We start from the raw sequence: 15,671 nt of genomic DNA on the forward strand, positions 1-15,671 counted from the left end.
GCAGTTTTATGAACATTTTGTATTTGTCTCAGCAAAACTAAGATGCATGATTTGTCAAGTGTTTATGCAGCCGATTATGAGTTTATGACATATATATATAAAGTTCATAATGCGTAAGGTATATATCAGATATTAATACTTTTATATATTATATTTGAACTTGAAATCTCAAGGTGTATTTTGAAGACAGTAAACCACAGATCAATCAATCTCTAATCTTGTGTTTAAGGAATTCAAAATCTATAACTCATAGAGAAGAAAGTCAATTTAGCTAGGGATAAAATCAAATATGCAGTATTTACATAGTACATTATATATTAAAATGTTTAATTTGTACAATCACAACTATGAACTATGTAGTCCTTCGGGATGGCTCAGTTGGTTTGGAGGGTGGTTATCCACACGGATGACCCGGGATCGATCCCCCCTCAATGCCTTCTAAGTCGAGCCTGTCGCATAGGGCTTGCCTAGTGCGGTTTACATCCCCTGTGTGGTTTGCAGGCTATTACATAGTGAGGATTTTACCCAGGGCAAAGACTGTGACAAAGATTGTAGCGGCTGCGGATTATATCCTGGGGTTTAAAAAAAAACTATGAACTATGTATATTATCATTCATCAAATCAGTGGGGACTCCAACACTCCTAAAACTATGAACTATGTATGTTATCATTCATCAAATCAGTGGACTCCAACACTCCTATTATGTATGTTTAGACAGTACTGGATAGCTCCTGTGAGTGTGCTATGATAATTTATCCTAAATAATTTTAGTATCGATGAATGAGTTTAGAATATATTTTGATGTGACTATATAGCTTAGACTGAGTTAGACATATTTGAGCAGTTTTTTTTGTTGTTGTTGGTTTCACATTACTGCTGTATAAAATTGGTTTTAATTAGAACTCAAGTAATTTAAATTCATGTCGAAAAATTTGATCAAAGACAATTTATTCGGATCTGAAACCTTTAATTATATATCGGACAGAAAGATACTTACCAATGTAACGACTTTTGATAGTGAGAGTGAGCCGATTAACTAAGTTGTCATGAGCGCCTCATTTTATGTTAACTAAGTTGCATGAGCGCCTCATTATGTTGTGACATAATATATATGGGGAATTTCTGCATATAGACACTCAAAAATAACTTAATTATGTTTTATAGCTATAGTTTGTTAGTTACGATTTGCAGCTACATGTTAGAGGGAGGAGAGAAGCGAGAGAGGGCAGAGAGTGAAGAGAGGTGAATTGTATATGTATATATGTAAAATAATTATGTAACTCGTATACATATGTAGTTGTATATCTTGCGAGCAAAATTGGGAGAGGAGAGCGAGAGAGGGCAGAGAGTGGATAGAGACAAACTGTATATGTATATATGTTAGATAATTGTACATATATGTAACTGGTATACATATGTATTTGTATATCTGGCGAGCAAGATTGGGAGAGAGAGGAGAGAGGCGAGCGAGAGAAGGCAGAGAGTGGAGAGAGGCTAATTGTATTTGTATATTTATCATAATTATATATGCATATGTATTATTTGTATTTGTATAGGTATAAAAGAGGAGATCAAAGGCGACATAAATTGTAATAATAGGTAAAATTAACCTGCGAGCCATAATTAATTGAAACTATAGCTATATTAGCTAATTAACTAATATATATTTACTTATCCGCGTAATTAAATCTTAGTATCTTTTTTCATTTTCACTAGATTTGAGAAAGGCATGGCAATAACAGAGTACTAACATCTAGAACTTTGTTACATGGTACAAGTTATTTGAACACAAGAATTAAGTCAGATAATTTAGGGAACATCTAGCTATAAAAGATAAAAGTTCCTTGGCTCTTTCCTCATCTTTTTGTTACTTTTTGCCTTTATTCTTTTTAATTATTTTACCCTTTAATTAATTACTTTTTGTTTGCTCATAAAAAAAAAAGTTGTCATTGTTGTCTCCTTTAATGTCTCATCATACTGTTTACCTCATAATTTTTAATTAATTATTGCAAAAAAAAAAGAGAGGAAAAGAACAACAATAAGTGGAGCCTAACAAACAAAAAGCAAACTCAAAAATAGTTGCCAACTTGTTTAATCCATTATTCCAACAACAAAACAATTTTATTTTATTTTTATTTAAAAAAAAACTAATCAAAAACAATAACACGTCACTCATGACATAAACTATCCGACAACCCGAGCCCAACCCGTTTAATCATTCATTTCCACGTGGCAAAATCCTTGCCGTCTAAAAAACAACTTAATTATCCAACACACTCTTCACATATTATTTCATATATAGCATGCTTTCTCATGCTAATTGTACCCTTCTTCTTACACTTTCATACTCACCTTTAAAAAATCTTAAAAAACACAAAGAGAAAGAAGAAAAAAAAGAAAACGGAATTATTTTTATCGAAGGGTTTCCACGTAAAAATCTTGATAGAACTATGACGAGCGTGTTGGGTGCAGAGTGTGACAAAATCCGATTGGATTATGAAGCGGAGACGGAGCTGAGGCTCGGCTTGCCTGGAGCCAATGGAAATGAAGTTGAATCAACTAATAAGAACAATGGCAAAAGGGTCTTTTCAGAAACTGTTGATTTGAAATTAAACCTTTCTAATTCAAAGGATTCTACATTAATGGATAATATTAATCAAGTTGATAACATGAAGGAGAAGAAGAATAATATTGTTGTGCCAAGCTCTAATGATCCTGCTAAGCCACCAGCCAAGTAAGTTAATTAATTTGTGTTATTATTTAATTATGTTATATCATTGTTGCTAGTAATTAATACTATTTGTTAATTAGTAGTAGTATCTATATGGTGATGAAATTTTAAGTTTCATGTTTTGAGTATGCTTTGAACTAGTAGTAGGGGCGGAGTTAGAAGTCTGATTGAATTCAATATAGTTTTTGCTCAAATAATAGATTTTGATTAAGAAATGCATTGAATATGTATACATATTAAGTTTAGGTTTTAGTCATTAATAATTGAAATAGCAATTTCAAAACTCATAAAATTGAAATAGCAATTTCAAAACTCATAAAATTGAAATTCTGATTTTATCTGGGGTAGTTCTTAAATATTTATTTTTATGTAAAGAAGAGTATGATATTTTGAACTCTTACAATATATTGCAACATAAAAGGAATCATTTTCTGTTTTTTTTTTTTTAGTTTAATTATCTCTTTTATATATTTTTTGTTCTCATGCAAATTATAATTACTCTTTTTTTGTGTTATAAATTACTGGATTTGCATTGTAGATCATGTTAATTAATTTTATATGTATCTTACTAATCTATGTTAGGGATCAAATATTGAACTAAGAAAGAATTTTGGGAATGCTACGACAAAATTTATTTTTCTTATTAGTAGTATGAGTGGAGGCGGAGCTAGACTCTTAAGTTAGGTAGAATTCTATAATTTTGTTCAGATTTTATATTTATATTAAAATTTATGTAATATATATATAAATAATTTATTCAAAACGTAGTAGCCTTTTTCAGATTAGGAATCTATAACTCAATCTTAACTCTGCCCTGAATTATTTAGGAAAAAATATTGTACTGTAACATTGTTTCGTATAAGAGTATAATTGCTTGTAAAAGAATTTGAATTATTTTTTTTCTAAAAATTATTTAAAATGGAAAAAAATCTAAATGTTAGGTGTCAGTAGTGTAACCTATCTTTTTGAGAATTTGGAGTTTAGGATATGGCTGTGGTTGTGTCTAGATGATGGGAGAAAAAACAAAACATTTGGAATCTTTTACTTTCATCACCCAACATTTTTAGTGGAATACACATGGACCTTTTATTTATTAAATCTTTTCACCTCTTTTTCTTGTTCAAAAATGTAATTAATTACTTTAGAAAAACAAATCTAGAGGTACTTTACAGAGTATTTCTTTGTTACCTTTTGGTGAGACAACGCATGTGTGTGCTTAGAAAGATAATAATAATTTCATAAATGCTACTCCTTGTAATAAAACTACTTTACATCTAGCTAAATACTTTATTATAAAATATCTAATTTTATAAGTTTTTTGAATTTTGGACTTTTACCTTTAGGATCTTATTTATTTCATGAATTCTCAGTGCTCATGTCGCTTTCATTTTATTTGTGCTAAATCATCATATGAGTAAATTTGGGGATTTTTAATAATATATTAATGTGATAAATTTGTGGAAATAATTAATTAATTAAGTGCATGTGACTAATTAATGTTTAATTATTTGCATAACTTAGGGCACAAGTTGTGGGTTGGCCACCAGTGAGATCATTCAGGAAGAATGTAATGACTGTTCAGAAAAACACCACCGGCGCCGGCGAAAGCTCCGGCACCGGCACCGGCGCAGCCTTTGTGAAAGTTAGTGTTGACGGTGCACCATACTTACGGAAAGTGGACTTGAAGATGTACAAAAGTTACCAACAACTCTCTGATGCACTTGGCAAAATGTTCAGCTCTTTTACAATTGGTAAATACTGATCCTTATGTTTCAATTTATTTGTCATATTTTAACGTGATATAATGAAGTCTTAAAAAATAAAATACTAAATGAATATTATTATCCTTGGCCACCCCCACATCTTTGGTGGTGGGAAGGTTTTGCCCATTAAAATTATGGAACAAATATATTATTTTACTTGATTTTGTCTTGATGTAACAATTATTATTCCTTGAAATTTGTGTAGGAAATTGTGGGACTCAAGGATTTAAGGATTTCATGAATGAGAGCAAATTGATAGACCTCTTAAATGGTTCAGACTATGTACCAACTTATGAAGACAAGGATGGTGATTGGATGCTTGTTGGTGATGTACCTTGGGAGTAAGTTTCTAAATTCATGAATCTCTAATATTCATTCATTTATTTTTCCATCATACACTCGAGCATCTCTATCTCTACGAGGCAGTAATACATATTTTATGTAGTTATGTAAATTTGATGATTAACTTTATTTTCTTACTTTTATTTTAGGATGTTTGTTGATTCATGCAAACGTTTAAGGATAATGAAAGGATCAGAGGCTATTGGACTAGGTAAATTAATACACTTTTCTATTTTTTATTTTGTTATGTAAATATTAACTTATAACTATTTTCCCCTTATTTTCTCATCCAAATTATATTACTAACATAAATAATTAAACTTTATGCAGCACCAAGAGCAGTGGAGAAATGCAAAAACAGGAGCTGAACTTATTGTTCCAATTAATTGTTCATTGTTTTTTTTTCCATGGTCAAATTATATATTGACCTTGGAGTTTCTAAATCTATTGTAATTTGAAGGGTTTATATATATAATATATAAGGAAAAAAATTGTGAAAATGTTTATCTATGAGAAGAAATATATAGATCTAAATAGTTGTCAAGTGTGTGACAGCCTAATATTGGTTGGAGCCCAATTTTGGGAATCTTGGAATTTATATTATATTGTATGTGTGGCCCTATGTGTAAGTGACACTTGAAGTTATCTAATAAATTGAAGACAAGTAACATGACATATTTAAAGTTATTGGGAGGCAAGGCCATGTGCTTTGCTAATGGGGACAAACATATAGGGATCACAATTATTTCAATCACTAGTGTTTGTTGGGCATCAATTAATTATTTTGTGAGTGGCCATACCACATTATTTAATTTGCTACATTTTGAGGTCTTATATGTCACTTCTTGTTGTTTGGATGCATGTTCAAATATATATTAAATTAAAAGGAATATAGAGATGAAAATGTGAAGGGTAGTTCAAACATTTTTCATTTATAATCGTGATGTTTAGATTAATTTGTATCTATCTTAATTAATCTCATGAAATATATGTCAGGTCTCATCAATAACAACTACTTAATTATTGTTTGTGATGATAATTTCGAGAGAAGGAGTAATAGTACTTGATGATGGTTTTTTGAGATTCAATATATCAATACGGTGGCGTCATCGAGAAATTTTAATTGATACCCTTTCATTTGAAAAATTAGGTTATACAAATAATTGATATATACTTGTTGAATTTTTATTCTTGCTAGTGAAAATATTATTACATAGTTTTCGACATCTACTACAAAAGAAAATTTTCATTTTAGATAACCACAATTCTACTAGGCAGCGTTCACCATGAGCTACAAGAGAAGTTAAGGTATCAATTTCAAATATATGAAAAAGTGGCTAATTGAGGCTATGTTTTAAATAGAACCACTGAGCGGCTACCTTTAATAAGGCTGTCTAAAGCCCATTTCATAGAAAACTTTTTTAAAAAGCCCGGTCTAAGTAAGTTCATTGACCCATTGGGCTTGAACAATGTGGTAGATCCATAGGATTGATTAACAACTTGCCTTTTTTGATTAACAAATGCCAGTAAATTAGGTCTAATCACATTTCTTCTTTTTTTTCCATTAGAATCCAACTAGGTAAGATGTAGTTTATATTTTTGCAATAGCTCACTCATTAGGAAAAAGAACTCTGGACCTACGAAAAGACTACTCTAAATGGCATTCGTGTATTACTACATGTTCTTAGGTTGGTGCGTATTTCGAAGTTGGTTAGTGATAATTTCATTATCATTGTGTAATAAAGCGGAGTTTGGAGAGTATGGGCTTGAAGATTTTGCTTTCAATGGGCTAATATGGATGAATTTTACTAGTCTCTTATTTCTATCGAATTTTCTTTCTTTTTTCTATTATAATTCTACACTTTAAAATTAGCATTATTCTAATCAGGTCCGAATTTTATCCCATGCATGCCTAAAGGATATAATCGGACATAATAACTATTAAGACATTATGAAATAAAAATATAAATTTATATATCGCCTAGAAAAGTTAAAAAGTGCAATTGAGCACACAAGATCTTAAAGGTTGACACTGCAAGTTCTTTTTGTTTAGGGGTTAAATTTTACTTGCGGAAACGTAGGAGTTAAGTCTGAACATTCTCACTTGTGCCAAAACCCATCGTCTTCTCTCGTGCAATCGAAAATGCAGCAGGTGAGTCTACTAAACCCTAACTTTTACCTTTTCACCATTTGAGCTTTCCTCTGAGAAATACTTATCATTGTTGATTCTGTGGAAAAAGGCTGGAACCTCGGGCTCCGAAGTGGAGGTAACATGGGAGGATCAGCAGAATATTAACAAATTTGGCAGATTCAATAATCGTCTTCACGAACTCAATGATGAAATCAAGGCTGCCAAGGTAATGCCTCTTTTTTTTTTCCCGTTTTCCCCCAACATTTCCACTTTCAGTAGTTTTGTGTATATATTTACGGTTCAAAATTGGATGGGCGAAAGGAAATCGGATGCAGTATTGGAATTAGGATCATTCATATTCATTCCAATTTCCGATTCAGTTAGAAAATTGGAACAATTTGTTACTTCAATACCTATTAAGGGTTCATCGAAGCTAGAATTTCTTTAAATATGAGGATTATTACGTAAAAGTGACAAAAGTTGAGCCTTAATTCCAACTAGTCGGAATGATCGATATTTAATTGCTGATCCATTGCTTTGATTGTGTTGTATTTAGTTAGGTGCACATTCTTTCATAGACATTATAGGTCTTTTATGACAACCTTGTCTGCATGTTTGAGGTCTACTTTGTTCATTTTATTACCTTCAATCATTATAATGTCACACTTATGAACCGGCACATATAGAAGTCTGCATATGACATGTCGAAAATTGTTAAAAAGAGGTGGTTTTGTAGAAAATTGTTGGTCCAACAATCAACATTCTTCATGTGTATGAAAATCAAACTTTTATAAGCTTTCTTGTTTGCTTTGAGGACCATACACGTTGATAATGCTCTCTTCAGTGTCTTGTTCATATTCAATACTTTATTCCATTTTATGTGACAATCTTACTATTTAGTTTGTTTTCTAAATAATGTTACCTCTCTATAGTTAGAAATAATCTACTTTAAACATTTCATTTTACCCTAATATCATTATTTTTAATAGCCACATAACATCTATGGATTTTTTAGGACTATAAGTTCAAAAAGTTTTTATTTTTTTGAACTTCTCGCCCAGTCAATATGCTCACACAAAATGAAGTGGAGGGAGTACATGAATTCAAGCAGCGATAAACTTTTTCTAGCCTATGAAATGCTCACTTTCCTCTATTTGACTCTTGAATCATAAGCAGCACAAAGTCATTCACAGTACACTATCATTCCCATTGTTTGAGCATTGTTACGGACCTAAAACAATCAAATTTATAAATGTGTCTCCTCATTAACATTTTAAACTTATGATGAGATAGTTCACATAATTTAACATGGTATTGAAGTCTTTTTGTAGTATAGCTGACTCTGTCCCCTCTTTTGTACAAATCACATCTTCTTGATGCCTTTTCTGTAAAATCTATTACTTCATCACAAAACAAAAAAAAAATTAGCATGGTATTGGAGTAGTTTTGATTTTATTTTTATAAATGAAGTAAGAAAGTTTCATTAATGGCATCAAGCAGATGCATAAGCAAAAAGTACAAAAGAAAGATTGTGACTACTCCAATTAGAGTAGTTATAGAGATACTGGTTCAGAGTCTCATCACCAATTGTCAAAATATTGCTATGTGATTGGCCTAAAAAAAGATTCAGGCTTTGCGTGTGAGAGGGCATGTTTGCATACCTAGAATATGTAAGTAAAAGTGCAATTACAATTGAAATAATTTCCCAAACAAACTTTAGATGTGCATCTACTAACTCTATCCCAGCTGCATGGCAGTTGACTTTTGTGGATTCAACAACAAACTTGTTACAATCGTGTTTTGTAAATATGTGCAAAAGTAATGGTTAGAATATGTAAATAGAGATGTCATACCAAATCTATAATATGAAATAGTATTGTCATGAATTATATGATTTTTACAAATTGCTGGAGTTTCATCTTCTTAAAGTTATCATTGGGACAATCTAAACTAGAAAGTGGGTCAAATAATATGGGATGGAGTGAGTACATTAAAACTATGAGGTTCATCAATTAAGTGTTCTTTGTGACTGTATGGACAGACTTCTATTTTGCTTAGTATTCGTTGATGTTATTTTCATTATCCGGAAGATTGAACATTTACATTCTAATTTTAGAAGAGTATGGGGTAAGAACGGAAGGAAAAATTGTTCTCCTAAGCTAATGAGCAAGTGTTTTCTCATTTTACCTGTAAACCTCAGTCATAGAAGGCCCCTTTTTATGCGTATAAGATAAATAAGCGGAATGACTAGTTCCAGTTAAGGCATCTGCTATATATCCACTTACACATACCATGGAGAGGTGAACCTTCTGATTCTTGATGCTTAGTCAATTCCTCCCCGAGTCTCTGTATTGTAAATGTTCTCTCATTCTGTATGTTTAGATTTTTTCAAATGCATCTACGTGCTAATGCAGAAAAAGGTTGTCAGGTAATATCAAAATAATGCATGGTTTTGGTTGTTATGATGATACATATTCAAAAGCTATATAAATGAGGGAGTCCGTGAGTATGCAAAGTTCAGCCCCAACATTTTGATGTAGTCAACCTATGAGTTTGCTTATATTATGGTGAAGTGCAAAATAATATATTAGTTAGTGTGTACAGGTAAACAGTGGATCTTGGATAGGAAGATCTCCTTCTTTGCCTTGAAAAAATGAAGGATAAAGGTGGTGAAGTGCAAGTGTTGATTATATCAGGTGTTTAACATAGAAATTTTGGAGGAAAACAGTTTTGGGTGTAAATATTATAGACTTGCTGAAAGTGATGGAGTGATTATAGAGAGACAAGACCCATAGGCTACTAAGAATTTTACACTGTTTGTCAAAAGTAAATGCCATACTCATGAACAAGCTATGTGAAGAAAATTGCTAATCATGGCAGTCTTATGATGGTAATTTGCTTGGTAGTTGAAACCAAACTTAGTGGTCTGGAGCTTTGGAAGCATCAATGACATAGTTGGATTGTTGGTTCATCAAATTCCATAAGAATCTGGATACCCTGCTGATTTTCTCGTACTTACTTAGTGATCCAGGGTGGTTCATGCTCCCCCTCATAAGAAGATGAAATTGAAATTTTGACCTCAAGACCTAATCAGAGCAATTTTGTACCCTATTCACATCATACATGCGTATGTGTATAGATATTAGATCCAGAGATTCCAGAACATCTTTTAATAGAAATTACAACATATGTCATGAACCAAGGAGAAAAAGCCTAAGAATTGGAACACCTAAGTTTTAAATATTTACAATTGATTGCTTGAGATGGAAAATGTGTATATTGCCATCAGTCCAACATATTTTCACTAGACTCATATTGCCATAAATATATGTATCTACCTTGCATATTAAGTTATTAACTATTATAAACATGTATTTTGTCCATGAAACAAAATGGTATGATAAAACCCCATTGGTCCAGTCCCTTCTAGATTTATATTTGGGCCTGGTTTGATTACCTGTCTCAATAAATTTACATACGTTTTGTATTTTTCCAAGGTCAATCATTATTTATTTTTGAAGAATAGTGATTTTATTGCTTTTACATAAAACTCAGCTGATAATATTCTTGATGTAAGATACTTATCAGGAAAAAGATTCTGGATGTAGTCAGTAGTATACTGTTTTCTAGAATTATATGATTGTATTTACTTGACAAATTAACAGGACTATCTAAAATTAGTGTGATTTTGAAAAGACCAGTTTTTTCTTTTTGTTATCCGGTGTGTAATACTAGCTGCAAAAGATTCTGGCTTAAGACTCTTGAATACTGTCCACAATCAAACACATAAGCTGATAACATTCTGGACTTAGTAATACTGTTCACTGGAATTGTATGTGTTGCATTTACTCGACAAATTAACTGAGTTTTAGAACCTAGTATGATTTTGAAAAAGTTCATGAGATTCTTTGTGACATACAAGTGTGTATCTGCAAACTAGCTATAGAACGCTCAACTAATGTCCACATTGTCACTTTAAGATTGTAGTTGTAAAATTTTCTGGTAATTTATATTCTCATATGAAATGTTGCTGAATGCTTTCTTTTGTCTCTCCTTTGTCAGGAAAAATGTGAAAACCTTGAGGATGCAAGCAATGAGCTTATTCTGACCGATGAAGAGATAGTGCGCTTCCAGATAGGGGAAGTTTTTGCTCATGTGCCAAAAGATGAAGTGGAGAGCAGGATAGAGAAACTGCAAGAGGAGACTAGCAAGAACTTGGAGAAACTAGAGGAAGAGAAGGAATCAATAGTTGCCCAGATGGCTGAACTTAAGAAGATATTATATGGCAAATTCAAGGATTCAATCAATCTTGAGGAAGACTAGTAAAATTTCATAATTTTCCGCGTGCAACTTCGTTCGAATTTGCTGTTTGTTGAAGAGTGCTCCTCTTGATTGGATTCTTTCATGTCTTGTTTCTTAAAACAGTTTTGAGATTCTTAATTGCCTCAACTATATATTAAACATCCAGGTCTTATTTTTTCTTCTACCCCTTACTTGGAGGGGACTATATCAGTTGTGCTTTTAATCAAAGCTGAAAACCAAAGTTGAAGTAGCAACATTATCCCAGTGTCATTCTAAGTAGAGTTTTCCAATTGGCTACCCAAATATATATTTTGCTTGTAGCAAAATATAATTGTGAAACTTTAAAATAAAAATGTATATTGATTTTCACAACCTAATAAATCAGGTGTATCCAAACTAGAAAATCAAGAATTTCTAAACTCACCAACCAATCTTTAATTCCATGACCACGTTTTTCTTACTAGGAGATATTGTACAAAAAAAAATCAATATTTAATAGTAGCTAAAAATTAATAATATACCCACAAGGTCAGCAGAAGCCGTATGTATACCCAATAAGAAATTCCCAAAATTTATCTCTTCTTGTTTCAATAATCCAACACAATCTTGAACAACAACTGTAGGTCATATAGCATCAAGAAAATCCAAAAAAAGGAACAACTTTTCTTCAAGATTCAGAAAAAATGGCAGCAATAATCTCATCTGGTGCTGCTGTTACAACTCTTTCTTTATCCTTCACACCAAAACCCATTTCATCTTCTTCTTCTTCTCCTTCACTGTTTGTTTCAACACCCAAGATTCAAACTTTATGTTCCTCTAGCTCACTTTTCTTCAACAGCAACAGTCAACTGTCTCTGGGTCCTCCAAGAATCACAAGAAAAGTAAGGAGCAACAGCAAAAGAGGTCTTTCTTGTTACTGTTTATTTGGACTTGGAGTCCCTGAGCTGGCGGTGATTGCTGGTGTTGCTGCTCTTGTTTTTGGGCCCAAACAGTTACCTGAAGTTGGCCGCACTATTGGCAAGACTGTCAAGAGTTTCCAACAGGTTAAATTTCCTCCATAAAAAAATAGTTATTTGATTGGATATATAATTAGATCATGAAATATTTATATAATTAGGTCATTTGTTAGTTAATTATATGTAAGTTTCTATGATTAGCTGAAATTAGTAGTCTGGTGTGGTAACTACCTGCTAATCTGCTACAGTTTCTATCACTTAGTAATTAACTGTGCTTCAATTAAAAATAGAATTGATTCACCTACGGGAAATAAAATCTAGAGAAAAATTGAACTTTTTAGATTTCAGAATGGGGGTAATTCATAAGATTTAATTTTTTAAAATCAAAGATGTGTTTTTCTTTTACTTTTGGGATTTGTTAAGGCGTACTATGATGATGATGTTTTAGTATATTTTGTGTGTGTGATTGGTGTACTTTTTAAGTTTGGGCTTTGGAATGAGTTTAGTCCCTTGTAGGTGAAAAAGTGAAGGCTAAAAGGTGGAGAAAAGAAGTTTCAACCCTTTAATAGTAGACCCGTACACGTTAATAGTTCTTGGTGTGTGGAGATAAGATTTGAGATTTTGTGAGTGATTGAACGAGTTCTTTCTATGATCTTGGGGATGGAAAAGGAAGTTGAAATAACAATTGTGCTGGTTGTAATAGATGTTTGGCCTTTTTGGTTTCTTTTGTTCTTCCATCTAAGGGAGAGAGTGGGGTTTTCTCCATTTCCACTGAGGAAGGGGAAATATATTTTCATAAGATAAATTTTTATAACTCTAGAAATTGCTTTGTGGCAATTGACATAGTAATTAAATCTCCATTAGGTTCTAGTGAACAAGCTCTTACCAAAGTAGATGAAAAGCATCATGAAAATCAAGGCAATCATGGGAAAGTTATGTGAGCTATATTGGTGGCGGGTAGAGTGTAAGAGCAGTCAGAATTTTCGAAGGAACATCTCTGGTGCACATCTTTCTGTTTGGCTTCAGAATTCCTGTATTTCTAGTGGGGGTTTGGCAATAGAATAAATTGTATGGTGAAATGTGTGCACATCAATACATGGAAAACCACATTCTTGAATACTGATAAACATCTTACTTATCCTCCTCGGGAGAAGGGCCCAACTCAAGAAAAGGCAGGTCTTAACAAAAATGACGTGGCTTGGGAGAAAAGGCATAGCCTGCCTCTGTGACTACATAGGAGTGAAAACACCCATGTATCCAAATAAGGTGGATACTGCCTGTTGCTTTTCATGATTTCTCTTCTAGATTGAATAGTTTTTGGGATCATTCAGTAGTTGTAAGGAAGTTCACATCATATCTATTCTGAGTAGTATAGCTTATGTCTGTTGTTATGAGTATGGAAGAACAGAAAGATAAAAATACAAGATTGGTCAGACCAACCTCCACAAAGAGTCAACATATTGCTGATCATACATTTCCCCAACTGAAGCTATGTTTGTGGATACATCGTAGTTATAGTTTGTTAGCAAAAACAATGAAGATAAGATGAGCAAGTACAATTATTTAAGTTGATGCATCTCTGTTAGTGTGGTTTGAGATAAAGAAATTGGAACTCTGAAGATTGCTCTTCCAGCATGAATAATATTAGGTTGTCGCTGAACCTACTTCCCTAAGGTATTGGTGACTTCAGTATTCTGGTTATCAGCCTGGTTTTGAGACTCAGTTAACCCGTTGTTTGTGTGCCTTTTATGGAAGAGAGTTGTATTGAGGGTGGCAATCAGGGGGATGGCTGGCCTATCAAGATATGGTAAGATAAGTGACTGAAGATGGGTATCTCGGTGAGTCAGTGTTACTACTCTCTGGAGCTTTAATACGGTTGCTGATCTCTCTTGATCATGATGGTTATTGGTAGGAATCAGTTGTCAATCCATCCTAAGGATCTGGTAGGATGGGTGATGAATTTGGCATTTCACTAAGTGAAGGAGTTTGTAAAATCAGGGTATGGGGTTAAAAGGGAGTTCAGGAAGAAGGAGAACCAATATAATTATAAAGACAGTTACCTACTAAGGTGAGCCCAGTAAACTCTATGAATATTACTTTAAGATCCTCAAACAAAATCAGCCGCAGATTATAATTTATGGTACTGACTACTGACTATTCTCACCAGTTCTATTAGGTAGAATACATGAATACTTTTGTTGAGTTGGTGGTGTACCTTTATAATAAATGTAGAACTTTTTTACTTTAACTTTTATCAAAAAAATAAATAAATGTAGAACTTTTAACTCAAGGAATACTAAAAGTTTCATACTAAAAATCATTGAACACTGATGACCTGAAGGGAGAGTAGGATTAGATATAACACATGGAGGAGAATGAATCTCTGATATCAAAATTGCAAAGCACGTATAGAAGGGGACATGAAGTCAGTGGTGGATGTCATAACAAACTCTTTAAGTGGTTTGAGACTATAACTTTGATCCAAACACATGAATGGCAATGGATGACTAGCTGAATTGCTTAAGGAGGTGTATTATTTCAATCCACAGGTCTTTATCGAGAAAAAAAAAGGTTATTATTCACAGGTGAGAGTAGCCTATCCCCGTTCTTGAGTCCCTACTACACTCTGTATTACATATACTCCTTTACGCGATATCTGATACATGTATGTATAAGTGTCCAATAAAGATACATGCAACTTATTGCTGATTCTTAATGTATTAGTGAAGAATCTACTCGAAGTAAACAGATATATCACTCCCATTCGATGTGGGTACGTACATCAATGCCAAAAAATAAAAACCACATTCAATTTCTTTAAACGATGGGAACACTGGTAGGAGACTTCCCTGGTCTCAAGTGCTGAGATAATAGTTTAAGACGTGTATGAAATAGAGATGATCCCATCCTTACATTTCTTTATCGTCCCATTGGAGTAGGAAGATATCTATTCAGAATAACTTTAGATACTCTTTTCGTCATCATACTTTTGGTTCATGTTAAGGTGATGCATTTCATAATTCCTAACATATCTCATTACACAGGCTGCAAAGGAGTTTGAAACCGAGTTGAAAAAGGAACCCGATGCCTCTGCTCAGCCCCCAGTCGAAAAGGCCATTGAGGGAAGTCAAGAAGAGAAGCAAGATACAAAGGTTTCAAGCACCAAGGAGAGTTCATAAAACCATAAATGCAGTTTGCCTCTAGCTATAGCTTCTAGGCTTTTACTATTTCTACAACACGATTGTTTCTTGTATTTGACAAGTTGTGTTGAGCTATTGTGTTTATTAATTTACATTCCTGGGTTTTCCCTCATTGACAGGTTAAGATCAAAACTTAGGTAAGTTAACCATACCTTAGCTCCAATTCTTCATTAATTCGATACGACTGCATATTCACAAAAATAAAATAAAAACAATAATCCTTTTGTTTAAGCACGCTAAGAATT

The 15,671-nt window shown here is 32.8% G+C and overlaps 3 protein-coding genes across 3 annotated transcripts; all 3 read left to right on the forward strand.

Moving 5' to 3' along the window:
• Positions 1-2,322: 2,322 nt before the first annotated feature.
• Positions 2,323-5,510, forward strand: LOC125816585 (auxin-responsive protein IAA16). Its single transcript, XM_049496195.1, has 5 exons — positions 2,323-2,735; positions 4,254-4,483; positions 4,701-4,836; positions 4,987-5,048; positions 5,168-5,510. Exons 1-5 carry the CDS (start codon positions 2,452-2,454, stop codon positions 5,203-5,205), a joined length of 750 nt encoding a protein of 249 aa, XP_049352152.1. The 5' UTR covers positions 2,323-2,451; the 3' UTR covers positions 5,206-5,510.
• Positions 5,511-6,842: 1,332 nt separating this feature from the next.
• LOC125816816 (probable prefoldin subunit 4) lies at positions 6,843-11,504 on the forward strand. The gene is made up of 3 exons (XM_049496436.1): positions 6,843-6,989; positions 7,078-7,194; positions 11,031-11,504. The coding sequence occupies exons 1-3, from the start codon at positions 6,981-6,983 to the stop codon at positions 11,289-11,291; spliced, it is 387 nt and encodes a 128-aa protein (XP_049352393.1). The 5' UTR covers positions 6,843-6,980; the 3' UTR covers positions 11,292-11,504.
• A 288-nt stretch (positions 11,505-11,792) lies between these two features.
• LOC125816818 (sec-independent protein translocase protein TATA, chloroplastic) lies at positions 11,793-15,538 on the forward strand. The gene is made up of 2 exons (XM_049496437.1): positions 11,793-12,313; positions 15,271-15,538. The coding sequence occupies exons 1-2, from the start codon at positions 11,954-11,956 to the stop codon at positions 15,403-15,405; spliced, it is 495 nt and encodes a 164-aa protein (XP_049352394.1). The 5' UTR covers positions 11,793-11,953; the 3' UTR covers positions 15,406-15,538.
• The last annotated feature ends 133 nt before the right edge of the window (positions 15,539-15,671 follow it).

This window comes from Solanum verrucosum, unplaced genomic scaffold (genome assembly GCF_900185275.1).
Source record: "Solanum verrucosum unplaced genomic scaffold, falcon-dt-bn FXZP01000261.1, whole genome shotgun sequence".
In the NCBI taxonomy this organism is placed as follows: domain Eukaryota; kingdom Viridiplantae; phylum Streptophyta; class Magnoliopsida; order Solanales; family Solanaceae; genus Solanum; species Solanum verrucosum.